This window comes from Homalodisca vitripennis, chromosome 2 (assembly GCF_021130785.1).
Source record: "Homalodisca vitripennis isolate AUS2020 chromosome 2, UT_GWSS_2.1, whole genome shotgun sequence".
In the NCBI taxonomy this organism is placed as follows: Eukaryota; Metazoa; Arthropoda; class Insecta; order Hemiptera; family Cicadellidae; genus Homalodisca; species Homalodisca vitripennis.
In genome coordinates, this window is record NC_060208.1 from 194,662,971 (window position 1) to 194,688,661 (window position 25,691).

The 25,691-nt window shown below is 31.1% G+C and overlaps 1 protein-coding gene across 1 annotated transcript in view; it reads right to left on the reverse strand.

The window, feature by feature from the left end:
- LOC124353387 (zwei Ig domain protein zig-8-like) overlaps nucleotides 1–18,452 on the reverse strand; it is a 73,980-nt gene extending 55,528 nt beyond the window's left edge. The window contains exon 1 of the mRNA XM_046803230.1: nucleotides 18,178–18,452. Coding sequence (XP_046659186.1) covers nucleotides 18,178–18,247 — 70 coding nt within the window. The 5' untranslated portion in view covers nucleotides 18,248–18,452. The remainder of the gene's footprint in view (nucleotides 1–18,177) is intronic.
- Nucleotides 18,453–25,691: the final 7,239 nt, after the last annotated feature.

Genomic DNA, 25,691 nt, shown 5'->3' on the forward strand with positions numbered 1-25,691 from the left:
TCTAAGAAACAGATTTTTCTTTTAAACATTAAATTAAATTAATTTATTGTTAACTATAAAAACATACGTGTCATGTGGTAAATTAGAAACTGCTTATCCGTAATACCTGTAATAACGGTTTAAACATTATATTTATGTGGTCATTTGGTACTGATAACTTTTTTCCTGCTCATCGCACAACTTTTAAATCAATCAAAATACATTGTTACAATTTGTGAGTACAACACCAGCGTTTCTAATAATTGGTTTATTTGAGATTATATGTAATGTGAAGAGTTTCATTTGATTTTGTAGATGCTCTGTTCGACACATAACCAAACACTCAGACAATCATAATGAGAAACTTTTAAATTTCTCTGGAAGGCATATTCAATTACGATGTGTTGTTTTCGTTGACGCTCAGCAAAATTCTGATTAGCAAACTCGTGATATAAATATGTTTATTCTCCATTTAAGTTTTCTGAAGAAATAAAACAACGATTTAAGATATTATTCACTGCGTAGCCCGATTATTTGTGTGCAGAGTGTTCATATAATAATAACATATACTGAAATTATACTGAAAATTTTAAAATCCTCTAGGAGACAAAATAAATATTTATTGGTAGGCTTCGCTGACGCTCATCCAAATTCCGATTGACAAAATACAAGATGCAAACACGTTTATTCTCCATTGAAGTTTTTATGAGAATTTCAAAGATTATTTAAGAAATTACTCACTGTGTAGCCTTATTACTTGAGTGCAGAGTGTTCACATACAAATAACATGTATTGCCTTTTTACTACTTTACGTATTTACCTACTTTTTACCATTTATAAGAAATACCTTTTATTTTGTTATAATTAAAAATAACAAACTTAATTGATATTAATATTAAATATAGATCATTTTTAAAATATCTGAAATTTAGGAAATAAATAGAGAAATTTAAAGCTAATTATGAAATTGAAGGTAGGCGTTTAAAGAATTTTTAAAAATATATTTGTAAAGAAGGTTTTAAATAAAAGCTAATTTCAAATGGAGGAACAGCAACAATTATAATACTGTATAACTATCAGGTAAATAGAACGGTAATGGTATATTTAATGGAGAAATTATTAAATGAAAAATAATTACTGTTCTCTGTACAGAGACTACATCAGAATCTCTGCGGCAACATCGAGCATATTTCTTTATACACAACACCGACTACGCAACTTCTGCCTGTACACAGCAACGGTGTCACTCTCCGGTTCAGTTGCTACAGGCAATCTGCGGTACACTTGATGCTCAAAGTAGAATGAGCTTAAGCTTTCTAAACTGCAGCTTAATGTAGGTAAATGAATATAAAAGTGTACTCTGTCTAGCGTGTGATACTTATGAGGCATATCGGAAAATATTTCATGACTGCACATTCGAAGAAATCTGTTATGTCAACTAATCTCAACATACTTTTCAACGTATACGACGTAACCATACTCAAATTTTATCCTTTTACTTGTTCAATGTCTTTTATGGTTAAAAGACGTCGGCCATTTAAAAGAATATAAAATTAATCGTTGTATACAATTAATTATGCAGAATAGCGCAAAAAAGCCAGTGATGGCGGCTAATTTATTATGCATTGTACCGCAAAAGTGAGTTTTATAATTCTCAGGTCATTTACAATAGTGTTTTTTCAACTCATGTTTGCTATAAAGTATGGTTCCAAATAGCGGCTTTACTAATCTTTAACTAGTATTGATTATTTAACTTTATGGAAATAATTTTAAACTCGATAACTCTCGTAGTTCTTAATAGATAGAGACTAACTTTGTGCCTAAGCAGTATTTGTGTATGGTTTGGATGAGTTAGTTAGCCATTGATAATCAATAAAAGGCTACTAAAGGGCGGCCATTTGCATTTGGGTTAATTTTTTTTAAGCATTTCACAAAACAATGCAAATTTCACAAATCTTTTTAAGTGTTACAATATTCAAGGCAATATTTATTTCAACTTATTTTTAATAGGTGTTCAGGTTTCAATGTGTGGTCGGTTAAAAATATAGAAAAATACAATTAAACCATTATAGCTGAATATACTTACAATAATAATTTCGGACTGTTTAAAATAAGCAATATCTATGAATTTTCAAAGAAATTTGTAAGATTAAACCAAATTTTCTCTTGTAAGGTTTCAAGATTATGGAATTTCTAAGTGTTGAAAATGTTACGATTATATAAACATCGAGGGTTATTCCACCATAGTTGTGTGACTCAGACATAAAAACTAATAATATAATAATAATAATAATACGTGTCACATGACACGTAACAGCTTTATTACTTACGTTGAAGCCCTACTCCAAATGTGGAACTCAAGTAAATTTGAAACCTATAATTTCCTTTAAGAATTCATCCACGTGATTTAAAGTTACATAATATTTAATTTCTAGAGATAATTCAATCTCGAGTAATGCTCACTCATGAAACGTTTAAAATGGATATGTTTTTTTTTTTTTCCGTAGGACAATATTATAAATTCCGGTGACTTAGGGAGAGTACTAGAAAAAGAGGTGCACCGAAATGAATTATTGTCACAGACTTTTATTATAGATATCCCAGTCTATTATCTGTTTTATTTTTACCACATTTTCTCGTTCACATCATATTTTCCCATTAAGATATAGAAAACATATCTTCTGAAACTCAGCAAAACCCTATGACTCATAGTAGATTAAAATTGTTAATGTATAAAAATAAAGTTGAATGCAAAGTTTCAATTATGTGTAAGGAACTATTTTAAATACTTCATGGAGTTAGGATAAGAGGTGTAATAGCCGTACAACGATTTTATAATATAAAAAGTTTTTTAGAATGAAAAGTAAATGAGCTGTTGAAGTTTCCTTTATTTACAACTTGCAAAATGGCGTGTGACCAAATCCGTCTAAAGCGCTGATATCACTGGCGAACTTCACTCGGTTCAGGATTAATGTGATGAAGTGTACAGTTTGCAAGCTGTGATATTAATCTGAAATTACAGACATTATTAAAATAAAAAGTTTGCACTAGCTATTCATTGTGGGCTAATTGGACATGTTTCATTCTGAGATAAATTTAAACTGTATAATTTTCAAGTAACATTAAAGTAATTTCCAGTACTCAACATTCTATTGTTATGGAGAACACAAACGTCGTGTTCTCTGAGCTGTAAGTGTCAAGGGACCAGGTGGTGAATACATTTCCCATACATCCCTCTGGCGCTGTGTACAGCTATGTGACACTTTTAAATAACTGAATATAAACAAAGAAATCTCTTACCTCAAGCGCCAGCTTTGTCACGTTTTAAATACCATATAATTATCTTGTATTAGTTTACATATTTAAAAAAAATGCCTGAATTAATAAAATAATTAACCTTGTGTCGTGATTCGCTTGAATATAATTGCATACTACTTTTAAAAAGTTGGTTTTTTCACAGACAAAGAAATGAATTACAAAATAAATTTCAGCTGTGTACCGCATACCCATAACTCGTATTGATGGGTTTGCCACACCTGAAAGACTTTAAATCTGTGATTCCAACTACTTAGAACGAAAGTTACCTGGCTAATTAAACCTAAATGATTTATAGTATCTAATGAAAGCACAACGTTTCCAGCAACGTTTAAATTACAACAGCTAGTAGTGTAACTATCCATGTAGTTTGCTAAGAGCTTATTGCAAATAGTACCAATCAGAATTATCTAGAGCCCCACAAAATTGGACATGGAACTATTTAGGACAAAGCAATTAACCTAGAACCGACGTCCTTTTTTGTATGACCATGTACACTCTTGTTTCTCATAACAGCATCAGACATTTCGGTACTCTTACAATTAAATAAATAATTATTGCAGAAATTGATACGCAGTAAATCAAAATCATTTGATAAAAACTTAATAGAAATGAAATACTAATAATCCATCACGATATTCCCGCATATTAAAAACGATAGTTACAATCTGTGAACCAATTTTAGATAGTTCCAAGTTTAGTGGAAATATAGTACTAGCAATATGTGTATTTAATAGCACCTACTATAATTATATTAGTACAGAACTGTTACCTGTGTATACCGTCTCTTTGTCGCAGTGAGGTATTTTTCCTTTGATTTTTCTACATCGAAATATGTGTTGTTGTAATCGCATAAATCACTCAATTTAATATTAGTAACTGCCCATTAATATTGGAGACCTAGTTGAATATATACAATATAAGTAGTAATCAACTGGGTTGGCAGTCTAAATGTAGTAGTAAATTCTCAATGCGTATATTGATATAAAGAAGTATGATGTGAATGGAAAGGATATGCAACATAGGTGCGCTAATATCCATTGCATCTCTCTCTCTCTTATTGAGGCTCACGGAAATATATATTAAAACTGAAATGTTTTAATTTTTGTCTGACACTATTACACTGACTCACCATACTAAGAAAAAATAATCAAAGATTCTATTGTGTTATCAATTGTTATTCATATCATTCATATCATAATCAGATATTTACCAGGAACCCAACAGAATTCCAATATCGGTTATATTTTAATTGTGTGAATATCTGAAACACAGGTAATCATTTCGTATATGTATTTCCCTTATATCTGTTGGTCTGTGTTTTATTTAAAAATATAAAACTCATTCAATTTACCCATATATTATGGTTCATACGGATGCCTCGAAGAATCAAAATTGTGATTCTGTTTATAAAATCTAAATTTTAGAACAAAAATCTATAAAAAAACTGTCTCTGATACCATCAAATTTCGCGTTAAGTAAGAAATAAGTAACAAAAATAGTCTTTGACTAGAAGATAAAGTTATGGTTTCAAAATTGGACTACTTAGACAAGATTAGTAATATCCCCAGTAATTTCAGTAAGTTGACACTACGTTCATGTGAATGTCTTGTCCCTCAAGGTCATAGACTGCTAGAAAGGCTACGTTTTGTTCAATCTTTCAGGCTTCACTAGTACTATGGGAGCTGATGTTATAGCTCTGTATCTTTCTAGGGTTTTAATGACGAAAAATAAAACGCCAGATCTTTTTATATGCACTTTCCATTTAAACATAATCTAAAAACGTAAAACTAAGCTATAAAAACTGTATGTTCAATGATTAATGACTGAAGATGCTTTCCAACAATGAAAAATAATATATAACGACTTTAGTATCAGGTTACGGATATTTTTACATTGTTGCATTTTATTGAAAGTGTGAACTTTATGAATTGAAGTCTTCCTTCTTCCTCAAATATCTGATAGGTAAAGCATAAAGAAAAATAAACAAGAGAAATAAACAAAGCATATCGATGTCATCATAAAAATCTAACGATAGTTAACACGTCCAGAAAGCTCCAAAGTGTAGCTTATCCTTAACATTCAATGATATCTGTAAAGTGACAAAAAACACAATAATTTTGCTTTAACTGTAAATATAATTTTTTAGGTCCTGGAGTAAGAGAGTGAAATAGTTTTTATGTTTAGCAATTCAATATGTAAGTTTATCTCCCACATTCCATGATATTTTAATAATAAGCTCTCACAGCTTCAGTAATATTTAACTCATTATCATCATAAACCAAAAGGGGCTTAGTAAAAGTACTTAAGATATAATTTGATGGAACATTTAGTAGTGTTGAATTGTTAATAGACAGAATTAAGAAACATGGTACTTCAGTGCCCATTTCTAAGAAATCCGTTGGCTTTTGCGCATGAAAGGGTAATTTATAGGGTGTAAATTAAGTCGTGATACGCCTAGGTATATTCCAAACAGATAGATTTATCGGTGTACAATATTAATCATAATTATTAAAATAATTGTTGCATTTATTTTTAGGATAAGAAATTCACCCCTCCCTTTCCTCTTATTCCAAAGGAACATAAATTTTAGAACGGCAACCTTTATCTTGTGGCAGATCATATTGGTAAAAAGGATTTCCGGTACTAGTGTAATATTTTTAATATATGTGCCACTTTTCTGGGGCAGCGGAAATTTGATAAAAAATATCATAGTTCATCAGGAGGTAGTGACCTGATTAGCTCCTGTGGGTTCACATTAATGAAAAATCTCGTTTTAGAAAACATAAGAAACGTGTGTAAAAAGTCTTCTTTAAAGTACACCGATAAAATGAAATACAATATATAGTTCTTTCAGGGGATTTTTTTATTCCAAAGATTATTGACATCCGATCTTTATGAAAAAGCATTAGTTTTTCTATTTCAATGGTGGATCATACGTGTGCTAAATTTAAACTTACTGAAATATTTGGAAGTAACAATTAATGATGAGCCAGAGATTGAGCGAGTGAATACTTTGACTGTTATATATTTCTGTGAGAAAATTGTTTGATAGTGCACCATACATATACCATTAAATATAACCATAAATTATTGCTTTAATGTTGAAAGTTGAAACTGAAATGTAAATATTTTGCTTCAATTCAGATAGAAGAAAACTAAACGTCAATACTAATACACAAAGTTCTTACGTATAAAACATTTCTTCATTACATTTTGCAACTTACACATTTCTCTCTAGAGTATCCTATAGACAAAAGAGAAATAACAGCAAAATATACTTGAGAAAAATAAAAGTTTAGGATTAAACTACTTTTATATAACAAAGTTCTTCTGTACTGGGAAAAGTTTTACTGGATTTCCAGAAATAGAGCCTCGGGGTCGAATAGGACGAGATGAAAACGCGGCAACACGGCAATTGACACCCTTAAAAGGGTTTTCAATTTCCCTCCCCAACACTCTTCCTCTACGATTAACCTCAACTTTAAACCTGTCTTTTTGACATAAGTATCATTAATTAAAATACCTTTTTTCGTTTCTTTGGATACAGTTCTTGGGAATTTTTTTACTGAGTGTCCTTTACTAAAACTGTGCATTAAGGTAATCATGTATTATGTGTTTGGCCTTTTAAACTATGTAATAGTTATAACTAAATATAAGTTTTTAATCAATTTTTCCTTCATTACATATAACGTTTTCCATAACAACTTAATACATTTTGTACATATAAAAATAGGTTCTTTTTTAATTTATAAAAAGTATCATCATCTTTCAACAGCCAATGTTAATTGCAATAAAAATATCTTTATTCCTACTATTTAGCATACATCTCTTATACTCTTAATCTCTGTATATTATAAGAGAAAGGCTCTCTCTTATTCACTGATCACTAATTCTCAAATGTCCTTATAACTCGGACATAATTAATATTTTGAACATTAATGTCTCGTTGTTATAATTATAAAAACTGAAGCATTCTGATACATATCAAACACAGTAGCGGTTGAAAAGGGTATTACATCGATAGCATGATTTTTCAACTTTTCGATTCTTGAGAAAGATGAGATTTCTAATACCGTGTATTTGGTTTAAGACAGACATATAATATATTAATGATGAAGATCAACCATACATATACGTTAACATATATTTGCAACCTCTACAAAACTTTAGTATTATTTATGTCCTACAATGATAACGTTGAAAACACTTTACACCTGTCGGAAATATAAAACCTTTTCTTTCAAACCAATCATTCATACGGACGGAAAGAATTAGCAACATCTACAACTATGTTACGTTTCTCCCCTTTTCACGTACTTCCCGCTCTCTTGAAAGGGGAACTTTGTCTATCTGCATCGGAAATATATTAGACCGGAAGTAGATTACAATGGACGAAAATAGACGATAAACTGATAGTAAAGTCTTGACATACCTACGTATGTACATAGTGTTTACATTATTTGGCCTACTAAGGCACTGGAAACATTTTAGAACACGAGTAGAGTATCATGAATAAATGTAGATGCTTTTCGTCTAAAGTAAAATTGTGTACCTACGTATGCATTATTTTTTATGTCGATGAAACTATGTAAACCAGTAAAAATTTAAATTTTAACTATTATGTTAGACTGGAAAAAGATTAAAAGGGCTGAATATAGACATTTTTCAAATTAAGTAACCTTACTAGACGGTGTATAGTGTTTTGATTGAGGTAGGAAGAAACATTCTCCAACGTCGTTTGAAATATAATATAATTGAACTAAAAATACTTCTTATATTGGTACGCTAAAATTAGAACCACTGTCAATTCTGGTACACTTTAAATTTCTTTACAAATAATTTATTTATTAATTTTGAAGAAATGTGTACCTTAAAAGGTATACTTCAAATACAAATTATTTAAGTCCTTTCTCCAAGATTACCACAGATTTAGTATTCCTCCTCTCTGGCTCAAAGTAGTTCGTTTGGTACTAAAATTGTTGCAGCTATTCATTAAAATATTTCGAAATGTTGAAGGGAAATGTTTAAATTTAATTAGTACTTGTACAAAGCTGTTTGACTCTCTGTCTTCAGCGCACTAAAAATAGCTGCTTAAACGTTGTCTAAATAAATAAAGAATTATATGCATATAAGGTACCTGATATTCACTCGAAATTTGAGTGAAGTGCTGGGGGCAACTGCTAGCGCTGTATAATTAAATTCATTTGTTTATAGACATGTGACATAGCGTTTGTGGTAAGTTAAACATATCGATGTAAGGAAAAACTATATTAAAAGGACTTACCTAACTCACTATTTAATAGAATCACTTTGCCGTTATTGGACGGTAAAGTCAGCCACACTTAGAGCCGGCACTGTGCAGCCAGATTAAGCGGCTTGATGTTATCAGATCGAGCGCCATCTGAGGAAGGTGCTTTATAACCATTTAGGGGTTTTTATTCCTTGTCAATATTTTTGGTAACTATTTCACATAGAGCGATTTACATGATAGTAACCTGTGGATTATTATTCCCAACTTCAACTTAAAATAGGAAATGTTGTCATTAGGTCTAACTTAAAAACAATTTACTACATTTTGTTAAGTTTTTAGATTATTTTCATGAGCTACAGCTCCACAAATATAAGTTTTTATTTATTCCTAAATTATATAAACTTTATATTTGTTATCAATTTATTCACATAATATGGCATGTTATTTAAATTTTTTGTTCAAATCAAAACTAATATAAAAAAAACAAAACATGTTAATAACACTGAACCTATAACTCATGCACCTACTGAAGAAATTGACATTCATGTTCAGGAGTTTTTATATTTACCTTATTAGAAAATAGCCTAAATTGCTTATTTTAAATGCCTATAATTATAAATGGGTTTGTCAAAAATTATTTCCTTAAAGATGTGTTAAAGGGCTATGCATTTAACATAGACAATATTTATCAAATACAAAACCGATTGTACCAGCTTAACTTAAAACCTACCTCTCAAAAGCTGTTCGCACTGAAAGAGGAAAGCAACGTAAAATTATGTGCATGCTTATCCAACATAATATGACACATTGCCATTATAAATCTTTAAATATCGATAGAACATAAGTCTTGCTATTAATAATGGCTTTTAATCAGTCTGTATTGCGATACAGAAAGATTTAAGTGGCTCTGAATTATTGAGATACTGGCAGTGTTAAAACGGCGATCACCTATGAACAATAAACACTCCACAAACATTGCCAAACAATGAGATAGCTATTCATTGAACCTGGCTCTACTTCAAGAGCGAAATAATAACAATGTTGTTTCCATACTTTGTACGATTACTTGGTGCAATACTGGGTTGCCGGGAGTACGATTGTATTACATTTAATATATTATCCTTCTTATGTAGCCAGGGGGAATGTCGAGTAAATTAAATAGATAATCATGCTTTAAGTGACATCAGATTGAAACCATCTTATAAATTATTGTAATCGCCAGTGTAGAATGCTTTTAAGGGGTTAGTGTTGTGGAATTGCATTTGATTGTAAAAACATTCTGTTAGTGACATTTATATATTTTTGTAATAAAAATTTAAATTTTTTCCATAACGCACCTTTCAATACTTAGGGTTATTTATATTTTAAAAGCAGTTCAGAATTAATATTTATATAGTAAAATAGTTCTGATTAATAATCATTACTGCACAATAAAGAACATAAACTGAATGTGGATAATTGTATAACCACATGCTCACACAAGGTCCTCCGCACCTTGAATAAAGAAAACTCTCGTTAAGGCCTCTGGAATGTCGACGTTAAATTGGTAAAGAAATATCTTATTTTATAAATTGTAAAAAATATGTTATGTACTTTATATTATTATTTATTTGTATTGATAATAATTTTTTACTAATAAACAACATATTTTACAACATTGCTGATCTCTAATCACTACTAACTAACTACTTTATATGGAGACTTTTTATGCTATAACTTTAATAATCGTCAGGCTGTTAAGAATTCCGTTAACGTAATAATGCATAGAAACTAGTACAAGCTGCAGGTACCGTAACATGGATAATTGGTTACGGCTGCGTCAAATTCGGATCGACTTAGCTTGATTTACCATGATAGAACCCTTTCAATGGCTTATATGAATGTTTTACCATATTTTCTGAAAATTTAAAAACAGTTATTTTGAAGAGGAATTCAACACTTATTTCTTAACATGTACATTTAAGTGGGAACTTTGCTATAATTATATTACTTAGACGTATAATTATCGTCATTTAAAATCCTCGGTAAAACTTATAATTATTTTAAGCAGTATGGCATACTATAAACTTCCAGAAAAATGTTGTGGTATCCTAAAGTAAACTATAATCAAAATAATAAATGGACGAAGTGAAATTTCAATATTGCACTAATAAATTATACTATACTTAAGGAAACTTCTGCACTTGTCTTTTCTTCCTTTTCCAGAAAACGTACCTGGCCCTTCAAGAAATGAACCACTATAAATATTTACACACGAATATCCTTTGTCCACCTTAAATGAGTTCATGACAATTACAAATAATCACCACTTTTACAATCTACATGTGGTTAAAATATGCCTTATGGCATCATAAAAGTCATTAGTCTTTAGTAAAAAGTCTCTTATGTCTGTCTGTATCACTGTCCGTGAGACATTTCAAGAACAACTTAAGCATCTATTATAATTCGATTGATATAAATGCAATATTCAATGCAAACTTCACCTTGATATTAACATGGAAACGATGTGATGGTTTCAAAAATAAGCCTCCCGCTACAATATTTGATACCCCAATCAACGGAGAGTAACTCTTTAAAAGACCGAAAATCATGTTTATTTCTATGTTTTATAACTACGATAAATCGTTAACTCTCCGGAGAAACTCAGTTTACACAAATTCGACTTCATACATCTCTATATTTGATTTCCACTACTAGTTATAACTTTAACTAAATACGAAATTATTTGCGTAGTTGTCGTATCAAGTGTAAAGAATTTTCCTATTATTATTTAAGTCTTTCTTGGTAGTTGAATACATAAAAATCTCTGCTTAGCATATATCTGTTAAATAGGACATCGTTAGAATAAAGGTAACAGGTTATGTCTGTTCTTTCTTTAATTGCACTATCTTTGGAAGAAACTTCAACGTATGATGTCAACTATCCTGGCCTTAAAACGTACAATCAATATAATCCTAACATGTTATCTACAAAGAACCAAAGTAGTTAGTAAAGCTTTCATTAGAATATTTGAGTTAAGTCGTAATATAAAGAAAACTGTGTTTTGTAATCCACCATTTCTGCCATTTTCGGAACTATCATTGAATTTTCAGAAAGGGGCAATATCTTGAATTGTGTTATGGACAGCAAAATGTAACCTATAATTGCAGCAGTCTGACTACTAGAAGGAACTTCATTTAAGTTTTGTCCCTGTACTCACATTGCTCCATATTCGATTCTACATGAATCACAAAACAAATTTAATGGAAACCCAATTCTAGAGCAAAACTGTCCTAGCATCGCCTGGATACTTTAATCATTTTGAAATGAAACCAATCTCTATAAACTATTTACCTTTTTTCTAAAGGCCACTGAGATAAATGTTATTGAAAGTGAAACGTAAACAGTGACCCAGTATTTATTAGGCACATGATATACGAGTAGTGTCAAATTGACACTCACATTGATTAAAGAACAAACCGCACATATTCTTTCTATTCTTTACAGTACATACAGTTTGTGGATTTTAAGATGACCGGAATATTGTGCATACATGAATTGTACTATTTCGTAGTTATATATTTTTCTGTGGTCCTCTAAAAAGAATTTAACATGCATAAACAATTTTTCAATGTTTCGGTTTCCCTTAATTAGACAGGCAAATACTTTTGAAAGCTACTAGGCCTTTATCAACAATATTTTGATAATTACGGCCACTTAAGGATGCAACTTGATCCTCACTACTCGTGCCAATTTCCATACATGACAATGGATTAAATGCTCCTTCTTCAACTGGTACCCTTCCGGTTCTGCTTTACTTCCGGAAAGGTTTACTTTTTGCTGGTTTATATTGTCCAGATAACCCTACACTGGTTTAAACAAACCCCGTTGTATCTCTTTCATAAGGGCAACTCCATGAATGACCTATTACGGCACATCTCTAACCATAAATATCGAGATATGTGTGTAAAAGAATTGATCGATAAATTTAGTTTAATTCAGAGGAGGACTGTTGGTTTAGATGGTGCACTCTTAAAATAAAAGGATCCTGAAAGCCTAAACAAAATTGATTACCGTTTCCTGGCCATGTTGGCTAGAATGGAACTAGCCTTTCTTTCTTCCAAGATAATTACATTTCATTTGCTCGAGTTCGCCTTCCTTGTATTACAGCGTCTCGTATATGGTGAGGTCCCATACTTGACTCCTGGAACCTAGAGTGAAGTTCGTCAGAATAGATCCAATAAAATAGCTCCAAACGCTGAAATAAAAGGAAAGTGAACTGGAGTTCAGTTCAAAATACAAAAGATTTAAGTTTAATAGCCGCTTTCCTTCCTCATAGTCAGCGTAACATGGAATTTAGACAGGACACGGCCACTACCCCCAGTATTATTCACCCTTAATACTCTGGAAGGATCCACAGAGTTTCTTCAGCAATTCTTCTTGGAAGAGAAACAATTAAGAATTGCATTATTCTTTCTTGTTCTTCAATAGCATTCAAAACTTATTTTAAAGTACTGGATATGAGAGTAATTCCGAATGTCTCATGACATAAAGATTAAGTTTTAGAAGCAACAAAATTAAAAAAGAAATTCCCAAATGATACGAAAATTTCAAATAACTATTTCTCAAATTGATTTACGTTTTTTTATGAATTTTTCCAATCATATGAAGCAATATTATTAAATAATAAAACCTCATTCTATATTAAAAAAATACGATCTTTAAGGTAATGGGTTGAAATATCCGAAGCAGTCTTTACGAAGGCGTTGATTATGATCATTACCACAGCTGAGTGTGTGATACAAGTGCGTGTGGAATTTCACAGCTCGCATCCCATCACCTATGAAATTGCGGTGATGCACGGACCGAGGTAGTCGGTAATTTATCATCCAGACAAGAACTTGCACAGTTATGACGTAACTCTGACATCACAGTGCCTTTGCTATTTCACTTTATTTACCTTTTACAAACTTATTTCTCCATAAATATTTATAAGTCTTGATCATTTTATTTTTAACTGCAGAAATAAAAAAATGTATAATATTTCAAAACAATGCTACTCTTTAAAAATACTTCATGTTTTACACAAACTTTTACTATTTACTGATTAATTAAAAACTTATAATATTTAAGTATTCAATTTAGCACATCGAAAATACGTTAATACAATACGTGTTACTTGGTCTGGAATTTCCAATGTATTGATATACTTGATAAGCCGACAGGTTTTTATGCAGCCTTTAAAGTCTATGATTTACTACCAGCTAATAAAAAATTATATCTCAGTCAGTACATTATAAATGACTGTATTTTACTTTAATAGTACTTGCTTATGAATATAGCACGGTAAGTTTATTTTACCCAAGTAAAATTGTTCAATAAAGGTTCGGCTCACAATGGTTAAATGGAACCATTGACTATAGAATATTATATCATGAGCCATATGCTTAAGCTGGTTTATATACTTCATATAAGTTAAATAAGACCCGGTGTAACGGTGAGAATATAGGGCTCCTTTATTTATTATTATTGAGGAAGCAAAAACATAGCTTAAGGTAATAGCTGATCCACGTCTTGCAGTCAGACAACTTTCTCACTATCTTGATGTGTCAATGAAATACTCATATGGTTTTGCACGTTCATTTAACACATCTAAAAGTTCTGAGACGATGGATACTTCGACTGTTTATTCCTTAACAGAAACAAATGTGAGTTGATCCATACCTTGGAGTGGAAGTGATAAATGGTGAGGAGTATCATTACTGGTGATGACACCTAGCTGTACTCTTGTGATCAAGATACGGTGTGTTAAAGCATTGAATGAGTGGCAAAGGAAAAGGCTTAAAAAGTAAGAACCTAGAAATCCATAACGAGATGCAAATACCAACAAAGCAGTTGTAAGATAATTTTTCATAGTAATAAAAATTTCGATATTCAGTATTAATCTCATGGTCCAACAGTTAGTGGTGAATGATGTATAGATATAGTTAAAAGAAATGTTGAACAGATCGGTTGGATAGCAAATCTCAAGGAAACTATAAATATTCCTAACCATAGTTATGGTATAAACATAACAATAATAGTATAAGAGGTTTGGTAATATACCAAATTTTAAATATTAGTAAACCGATTATTGTACGATTTTAATACTTTGTTTAGGAAAATTCCAGAACATTTTACAATGCAAATTCTCTGTTATGGAAAACTCAAAAAGCTAAAAAGCAGTTCGATATGTATACATTATGTTATACTGAGACATAAAATTGTAATTTGATTCTATATCATAGATGATAACACATGGAATTAAGATGATAACACAAAATATACATGTATATAAGTATATATATATATATATATACGAAATCATCACCTCCAAACTGTAATATGTTTTTAAAAATTTTCTAATAACAATTCACGTTACATAGGAGGTTCTTTTTTATTTGTAACCCATTAAACTTTTTCCTCCACCAAGTTTAACACTATACATTATTATTTAATCTAAAATTGCATTAAAAGGAATTATAATAACATTTATAGACTAGTTACCTTCCCCATCGTGTTAATTGGGGGTACAGTTGTGGGCTGCAGGTGGTATAATCCAATTGACTGGATCGATTCGAACACAGTATTTTAAGTCTCTGCATACATCACGACTAATTCTGCCAATGTTAATACGTCATTAACGTGCTCCCGGATACCAATTAACACCAAGCTAATGGCCCGTTGGATATTTAATTGAGACTTTCTGATTGATCGCCTGTGATTCATCAGCCGCTAGTTGTCAGTTTGTTTTCATAAAATGTTTTGTTTTGATATTTGTAATTCTTTCAATAATCAGCAATTCTATTTACGTAACAAAATACGTTTCTGGTAGGAAAACTGTTACAGTCATTATAATTAAATGTCACAGGTGGTCATATTTATCAGGCAAGTGAAAAACTAAATAACTGGCATCTTAAATGCAGTTCGAAACTTACAAAACTTTTAAGAATATAAACTTAGTCACATTCAATGACGATCCAAACAAACTGTTCTTCATCCTTCATATTGCTATACTATATTATGTGTATTTTAAACGATCTTTTAAAATGCCATAACCCTCATAGTATTTGCTACTAATACGTTCTTTTCATTATCAAAAAACTTCCTTTATAGTATGTGTTATATTTAAATCAGAGGGAGAGAGTGACAGAGAGGAGACAGAGAGAGAGAGAGAGAGAGAGAGAGAGAGAGAGAGAGAGAGAGAGAGAGAGAGAGAGAGAGAGAAAGAGAGAGAGAGAGAGAGAGAGAGAGAGATGACTTCTCAGCCAGCAACGAGATGGCATCCAGTAAATACCTCCTCACCAGCTATGTCTTTGACTGGAAGGAAACATGAAGCATACCCCTGCCTTGCCAACAGCGCTTATACAGAAATAAATCTTCACTTCTAATTAAAGTTTTAGAGGCTGAAATTAAGTACATTTTCCAGTTCAATATAACAACTTTTCACATTATATTTTATAGTATTTAAACAACTAAATATCTGATATTTTTTCATTAATTATACTTTGAAGACAGTCCATTCTATAGTTGAAAATAAACTTAACAATTACTAGTAGCATATTCAAGTTTTTCATTCCATGAGGTTACATTTTATATTACAGCTGTTGCAATATGTAAAGCCTACTTGATTGCAAAGGTTGAAAAAAGTTTAATATAATGTTTTTAGTGACAGATCTACCTAAGTACTGTTACTTTATTAGCTAGGAAAAATTTCCATTGTTTGTCAATTTCATCTCTATGGTTAAAATATTTTTCAATAATAAGATTGAACTGATAGTGCTCCAATTTATCAAGGTACACTCATTGAAAGATTATTGTTCATTAGAACACTCATTGAGTGATGGTAGTATATTACCACAGACTATTTAGAACCATGTCACACGGAGGGATAAGACTGCGTGTATAATAATTGAAGCAAAACAAATCTATATCATGACTAGTTTAGATTAAGTGAGCCAGGTTATTTAGTTTAAAACGAAACTCGGATATTCAACATAGGACATTATATACCGGTGTGATATGATAATATTCCGTCTGTCGATTAGCTTTAAAATAACGTAATTCGTTACAATTTGTAGAACATGTTAGTCTCGCAAATATAGGAAAAAGTTTAATTAATTAAATATGTAATTTTAGCTCAAATGTATTGTTTATTACTATAAGCGAAAATATATGTAGAATATATACGATGCTATAATATGCTCATAAACAAAATAAGTTAATGTATTGTGCTCAAAATACAACAAATATGATGCAACTCTACAGAATAAGTAATATATTGTAATGTAAATTTACAAAAAAAAACATTGTAATTCATTATTTTTAAGATCAAACAAAGTGATACATTAAAAAAAATCTTTATCTGAATTATATAGTGTATTATTTTCGTAAAAAGTTAAAATTCCAAGGCTTATGAACGAAATTTACAAGCATTTAGTAATTGATATATAACGTATTTATTTTTTGTTAATAACTGCATATCCATGAGATAATATTAAATGGAATTGCACCATTTTGTATTATATTTGTAAACTTGAAGACCGTATTGATAATACAGTCTTAAATAATGTAATGTTAAATAATGCAACTCCTTACGGTATTCTGGGTCATGCATTCACATTATACTGTTTTAATCCACTATTGTCGAGTTATACATAGGTTACATTATTATTTAGGTATAAGAAGTAGGGTACTCTAACTATATTATTTTTCCAGAGGAGTAACTGTCACACATTAGCAAACCATGCAGAAAACCGGTATTAGAAAACAATTACATTACATATTTCCCTTGGCTTCATAACCCACAGTTAAAGTAATAAATAAATGTAACCCACGTATACTGTACTGATAGTGAAAGAAAACTATAAAATGTGATTCTAAGTACACAACAATATAAAATAACCCCTTTTTTAACTCGTATAATAGATATAATGTTTAAAAAAATACGATTTCAAAATAGTTTATTATCGTTTTACTGAAATATGACGTTTATGTGTAGTATTCCACTGAAAAGGTGACGTAATGATATTCAAGTTGTATAATACTTTGCAAACCAAATAATATCAAAAACTGGTTTGCATTGTAATAGTGCAATAGTAATAGTTCTTACTCACATGAACAGAATTGTCATAATATAAATGTTTAAATTTCGTCAAAATGATATTTTAAAATGGACCAATAGGTAAGTAGTTTCGTGTACTACTTGAATGTTTCTTTTGACTATTTATTGTGAAAACATTGTTTTGACACATAATATTGTGTTGCTCACTGAAAAAAATTTATTGATTGGTTCCAAAATAAGTACTAACGATTTCTTTTTTTAAGACTACACTGTTACATCGGGTCACAAACAAGACCTGAAACATTTTTCTAAAATGTGTGTATAAAATCTGAAGAAACGAAGCTAAAATGTGTAAAGAAAGTGAAACCCTGATGCAGCTTCAAGTTCGCGAGGTGATATATTCCACATAAGGCGTTATTCAAATCACGGAGGCAATAAAACCGCTCCTCAAAGGAATGACAAATTGAATCCGCAAACTGAGGAAGAGAAGTGTGCGCGTGAGCGGTTCGGTCGCGGCGTGAGTACGTGAATGTGAATGACGTATTACCTTGATCCGCAGCAGTAAGTAGAGCGACTAGTAGGGCGACGCCCGACCCCCAGGCCATCCGAACACACATCTTCACATCGCTGACTTGAACACTCACGGTCACTAACACAGCAACTGTCACATCTACTGTCTCGCCACACTGGTCACTTCTACTGGGATATCCTCACTCTGCACCTCGACCACGAGGCGCGCTACCAACGCACGCACGCACGTACGCACGCACGCACACAACAGCAGATGTAGCAAAGCGAGTCGTCGCGACGCGGCCGGGGTGGCAGCTCAGAGCCTACTGGCGTCGTGGAGGTGCCACCCCCCGGGCGCCTGCGCGACCCGGACCTCTAGGGATTAGTTTGGTCAATGGGTGGATTTTTTATGAGGACGTTTGCAGTTGTTTATGATGTAATGCTACATTAGTTACCACCGTACTCTCCAAATATAGAGTAGGAATAATGTTGATACATTTTTAATACTGACCTTGCAATCAACCACTTGTTTTTGACGAAACATTATCTATAAATTATTTTAACATATCAAAAGTTTATCTGATCTAAATGGAAGTAGAGTTTTTATGATGGCACGCTATCATCCCATCATATTTTATGTGATAAGTTAAAAAAATTATGTATTAGCGTATTTTCTTGAAATATTATATTTTGTAAGCATTTGTTCTATTGGAATCAATACTTTTAATTTTAATTCCCGATCATATGTTATGTTTATTGCACGGTTTCGTCGGGAAGTATAGTCTTGAATGATACACCCAACAGCCATATGATGGATTACTAGTCCTCTATGGGGTTACTAGGTTCGGTACAAATTTATCTTGGATGACGATATTACTGAAAAGTTGTTGGTAGTCAGATCATATTCACATGCTATATGCAGCCTAATAGTATAAACCAACTTACAATAAATGCTGCTTACTCTGTTGTAATTCGCCAATAATGTTTAGTAATTCTTTAGAAAAAAAATCCAACTTGTCAGGTTGAATAGTCAGTGCTCTATTATAATAAAGTAAATATCAATTCAAGAACCACAAAAACTAAATGTAACACTTTATATGATAATCAGATTGGTAGTAACGACTATAACACGATTTATTATTTATCAAGTTACATGCAATGTATGCCTACGCCACGTGGCTTACGTATAAGGCTTCTTGGAGGTTGCATGTAAAGTGTAAAATATATAGCAGTTTTTATTAGGCTATTTTCGTTGCTATTTCAATATTATAGCATTACTAGCTGACTGGCAAACGTTGATTTTCCAACTAAATCCTTTATAAACATTATTTTAGGAGAAAGAAATGAATAAATTATTGTAAGTATCTGAGAATATGGTCTATAAATGGAAGAAGCTCCATGTAAACGAAGACGGAACATAAAAATTAATATAAAAATATAAAGCACTGAAAATATAAATGTAAATAAATAAGTATACAAATTTAAAAAAAAAAACTAAACATTCATAATTTATCATTAAATATATTCCGTAATAATAATTATATTCATGTGTGACACTTTTGATAATTTTACTAATTACATCAGTCCCTTAATGCAATAGAGTGTACAATATTTTATGCTAGCCCATCTTTAGCTAACACAAACAAATTGGATGTTTTAACCACTCGAGACTATGCCACTTATAATTGCCCGTTTGAAAAGCAATACACCTACACAAGCGATGTTCACAAACCTACGGTGCAAACGTCGGTTTTGCACCTGTATGAGCACTTCTGGATTATATGAATTATATTTCCGACACAACTGCATTGTTGAGTTTGCTTTCTTAACACGAGCAGGAACATGTGAAAAGTGTATATTTATGGACTTTATAAATCACTTAGATGTTAGCATGTTTTGTTCCACCGCTGATTTTGCCTGTTTTCTGATGAATATATACTGTATATACAGGGTGATTCAAAACTAAACGGCAATCTCTCGGGCGCTTATTCTATAGCTAAAAACAAGTAAAAAAGTTCATATAACCATATGCCCGGAAACGCTTCGTTAGCGAGTTACGCCTAGCGAAAGATTTCGCCCGGATTTCAGAACCCTTGGTGAAGTCAGGCCGTATAAAAATGGTAAAGGTAGTTACAAAGATACAAATACGATTGTTTTTTATGTTTTTATATCTGACAAATTTATTAAAATTCGTCCCAGAGCTGTAAATGCAATACTTTCAGAGATATTTTACGTAAAACACAAGAATTGGTGCAAAGAAATAACACATTTTTGTGTTTAACGTAAGATTACTTTCCATAAAGCAATGTAAAGTAAAGATCAGACTACATTATCTCTTATATCTGGACTGCTAGCGGTTACCCATTGCTTTGCGCGCAATGTAGTCGGCTCTGCACGGATATGACCACTACTGGGTTAAGGGAATTATCCAACAATTATTTTGAGTATGTCTTGTTGCCACGATCAAGAAAATAAGTCAAAAATTTATTTATAGCTATGATAATATATTTTGTTAAATAGCAACACTGTCTTTTACATCTAATACCTAATATTTCATTAAAATATACAGCTAAAGGTACGTTGACAATGATACTACGCATATTAACTGAAAACTATATTAATATTTTAGAACATTTAGAGCTGGAATTAGTAAATTAGTTCAAAAGCACAGTCCAGCAAACTTTCATATAGCATAATTCTTTGCCGGCTACTTCAAAAGGAGTCTTCGTTGTTAAATTTTGACCATCTTGTGTTTTGGGACATTTTGTAAAATAGATGAGTACTTAACTAATGGCTGAAATTTAAAACTGCCTTAAAAATATTTGTACTCACTATAAATATAAACAAATGGAAAATAATAAACAGAAAAGTTGTTTACATTTGAAAATGCTCTTTTCAATAATACAGACCATTTTTACAGACCAAGGAGGAAATTTTTCGCCTTATGATTAAAGCATAAGAATATGCATAATATATTCATTGTAGGGACCCTAACAATGCACATGTAAAATTTCAGCCAAATCGGCTGAATATTTTAAGTTTTGAATAAAATAAACCTAATTTTGCAAACTAACAATAACTCAATTAATGGAAGATTAGAATATTTTTGTAGGCTGAGGTGTACTGTGAACGAAAACGAAGTTATAAAAAGAAACATGCTACACGTGCATGCACTCTATTATAAATAAAGTGGTTTAATATTATGCTTTAAGTTCAAGCATAAAAATGTATTTTTAAGACAAATATACATTTTAACGTAGCCCTCCAACTATTGTTTTGCTATTTAATAAACATAAATGTGTCATAATTGCCGTTTACAATATGGAGGTGCTTTAAAAACTGTTATGTTAAAAATCTAATTAGTGGACTACCCTTATTACTTAGGGATATTAAAAATTGATATAGAATCAAAAAATAGAATCTATTCTCAAACCTACCAAATGTGCATATAAAAGTTCATCAAAATCAGTTAATTAGCTTTTATATTACTTTAAAATATTTTACATCATTTTAATCAAGCTATTTACAGTAAGTAATTGTCGTTTAATACTAATCGTGTTCATATATTTAACTAAACGGCAAAATTATAGTTTTATTGTGCAGACTAGGTTAAACCATATTTCATTTGACACGTATTAGTTGTTTATTTTTATCAAAATTGGTGATGTATTAGGTTAAAGAAGTTAATATAACAAGTCAAAGACAAGGAATAAAATATTATTTATAAGAGTTTTAATAAACTAGTAACTGTCGGAGGGGGTTTAGTATTTTGTTATGTTTTCTGTCTTTCTATCCATCTACAGGACATATGTAGGATTTAAAGAGTTATGTATAGATTACAAAGTTTAATGGATACTCAGCGAAAGCTGCTACACAACTCGTGATTTACTGAACTTCTCCCTTGTCTATTTTAAAAGTTATATGACTATCTTACATTAATATTATCAATTACACATCTTATAAAAAACAAAATATTAAGTAATATTACAATAATATCTCTAAGAATGCTTGATTAGAAAACAATCAGTTAAAAGATTTCACAGCAACTTTTAAATAACAATTCAACCATGATACATCTCATAAAAAAAAAAAAAAAACAGAAAATTATACATTAGCCTTTCGTTATAGATTTAAATAATAGTTATAAACGTTTCTCTGTTTCTTTGTGGAATATTTCGTATCAGAATTTATCATCTGTATAAATATCTATACTCTGTGTGCAGACATGTCCCAAGAACAATTTACTAGTCATCAAAACAATACGACGAAAACCTATAGTGTACTCTTACATAATTGCTCAAATATAGCATTACGATACGTATCTAATTCACAAAAATGATAAAGTTTGCAATGTAAAACTTATCTAACTAAACTGCAGCGAGTCTCTAATGGCGCATTAATTCAATACCAGTCCTCACAGTCCTCACATCTACATGGCGTATATTACATCCTGCAGTCTATCGACCTCGAAACCTCAACTGCTTCAGCGCTTTGTTCCACAAGGGTTCATCTCTACGGGACCACACGCCGTTGGTCTGCTTCATAACTTTCTGATGACATCAGACCTTTCACTCGTGCGAAGACCTCGGCCAGAGAGGCGGAGGTATGTTGTCGGTGATGTTAAGTACTCGACCATCATGCTATCACAGGTATAACAAATCTATAAGACATATACAAGTTGACAATAAACCAATACTACCATCAGTTGCCAATTTTGCATGCCGAAAATTCTACATTTTTTACCTCTTATAAGGTGGAATTTCAGATTATACACAACGTCTTCGGGACGGTACTTATTTACACCAGTGTGCCCAGCCGCTCATTAAATATCTACAGGACTCTCTAAATAATATGTACCTGTAATTCTCTCGTTCAGCTATCATTTATTTTTATGAATGTGTTAATTATTTGAACCCCAAGTAATTTAAATATTCCAATACATAGTGCACAATACTTCTATTTTTTTTATTTGCTAACGATTAAATAAAAATTCATAATTCATATTACTCTGTTTCAATAACAGACATAACTATCGTAAATATTAAGGAACAAAATTCAACGATCTAAGTTTATTTATTGATCTGCATCATCCAATTTAGATGTTTGTTTATTTTTACAATATATTAATAAAGTGCGTTTCTTTTTAAAAGTAATAAGACTTCTTTTGACGTGACAATGTCTTAAATTAGGTTGCGGCTCGGAGTCACTCATGAAAAAGTGTAACGCCCGGTAACGTTACGATGCCCGTCCAGTGGGTCCGCCGCACGGGATCCGCACGGGATAAAGCAGATAACTGTGGGTCCGCCGCACGGGATAAAGCAGATAACTATGTTTATTCGTGAAAATGTGGAGTGCTTAGATTCGTCATTTACAACAACTATAACAATAAAGGTAAATAATTGTACACTGATACTTCATTATCGTAAACTATGATTGATTGATTAATTGTTAGATTGACACAAAAGTTGACAAACTGAGTTTATAGGTTATGTCATACTATTGACAAATGTTGATAGTGTTAAGTAAATTATTAGTTTAAATCACTCTGCAATCAATCGTAATTCAGTCGATTGAGAAGAAACAGCGCGTATTGCTAGTCAAACATTTAAAATAACAAATTATAACCTCTAACCTGTCATAACAGTGCGACCTAACAAACGAACTAAACCGACCAATCACCACGCGCGGAGTTAGAATTTAACTGTGTTTAGCAAGAATTTCAAATTCCAATTTTAGTAAATGTTTTATTCAACTTTACCATTTACAATAACAAATTTTAATTAATTTCAAATTATGTACAATGTTTTAGTAAACAAAATATATTTCTATAGTTAAAATTTGTGCAATTCTTATTTTCATTCAATTCCTTGTTCCTATTGTGCAATTTAATAATATTCATATCAATAAATATTCTACCGAGAAAAAGACGTTGTCACGTAAAATCTTCGCCCGTAAAACCGACTTTACAGGCAACCATAATTTTTTACTTTCGTTTAAGGTGCACAATGTACCGAATGGAATAAATGATAAATTACAAAGTTTACTTTTTTAGCAATAACTGAACTAGTATGTTTTCCTGTGAGCCTTATTTTTCACCTCAAAAACGCATACATTCTTTTATTTCATGAAACTATTGTTTGGAAATATGTGTCATACTACTTTTGGTTCTATTTATTTGCCTCAAAAGTCTTTCGTAGACTTTATATACAATATCATAAAGCTATTTATATACACATTAAGATGTAAATAGTTGCCGGATATGTATAACTTGTAAAAAGTTAAATACTGTTATTAATATTCTATAATTACGAGCACCATACGAAGGGTATCTCAACGTATTATTCTTATCATTATTTACCATTTCTTACCGACTCCCCTCATAGGTGAAAAACATTCGTTGTTGAATAATCCATAATACTTGCCTGCAAAATAATATGTAACTTAACGAACAAGTTAACACATTAATAAAACATTTACCTCTCCGTTTTATTTTGATATGAAATTGACGATGTTGCAACGTATCTCTAAAAATGAATAATATATAAATCCTCTCAGTTAGATTGCTTCACACCATCGCTTTCAAAGTTAATTGGCCCAGGTCTGTCTGTACAAACGCTGGCCATATCGTCCCTGTCAGGACATCAAATCCACCATTGAATTCTTTCACTGATATTATGTTCACACGAGTTCTTTCGCTGGTTTTTCACCAGACATAGCATTCCAATCAATAGTCTCTTTTGGACGATTTGTAATAACCGAATTTCACTCGTGCAGCTGCATTAAATACAGTTCAACTTAATTCGTTAATTAATTATTTTTCAAAAATCCATTAAATGTTCAAACATGATTTAATAACAGTTAAATATATACTCTGTTAGTGTATATTCTCTAAAGTATAATGATTTATTGGTCTCACTAGTCACTTCATTCATAAGGATATTCTAAATTGGTAGTTAAAAGTTTTAAAGTCGTGTTTTTCGATGTAAATATTTTTCATAGCAGCTCGTGTAAAATTTAAAATTTGTGACCTGGATAAAATAACATAACGTTAATATTTATAAAGTACCTACACATTAATAAATAATTGAACTTTCTATTCAGCAAAAAAGTTTGTTTTTTATTCCTCATGAAAGCTTTTATTTCTACAACTACATTATTTATGAATAATGTAGTTGTAGAAATATTATAGACAGATATTTATTATTATTATTCTCAGATGGTGCATTTTAAAATCATAGTGAACTTTTAAAGTAACGACCAGTAATTCACTATAATTGAATATGGTGTCTCATGATTCAGAGTATTTATGGTAAAATATGTAAAATTTAATAGAAGTTCTATAAATCAGTCCATTTTCGAAATATTGGATGGACACGCTGACAGATAGAGATGCAGATACTCAAAATTAAAATATTCCTTCTTTTGAAGTGACAGGCAATCATAAAGGCTCAGCTAACTACATTCACGTAAATAATAGCCCGTAAAGGTTTACATATCACTATACAATTATAATAATTATATAATCCATTTGGTAATATTTAAAAAATTTCT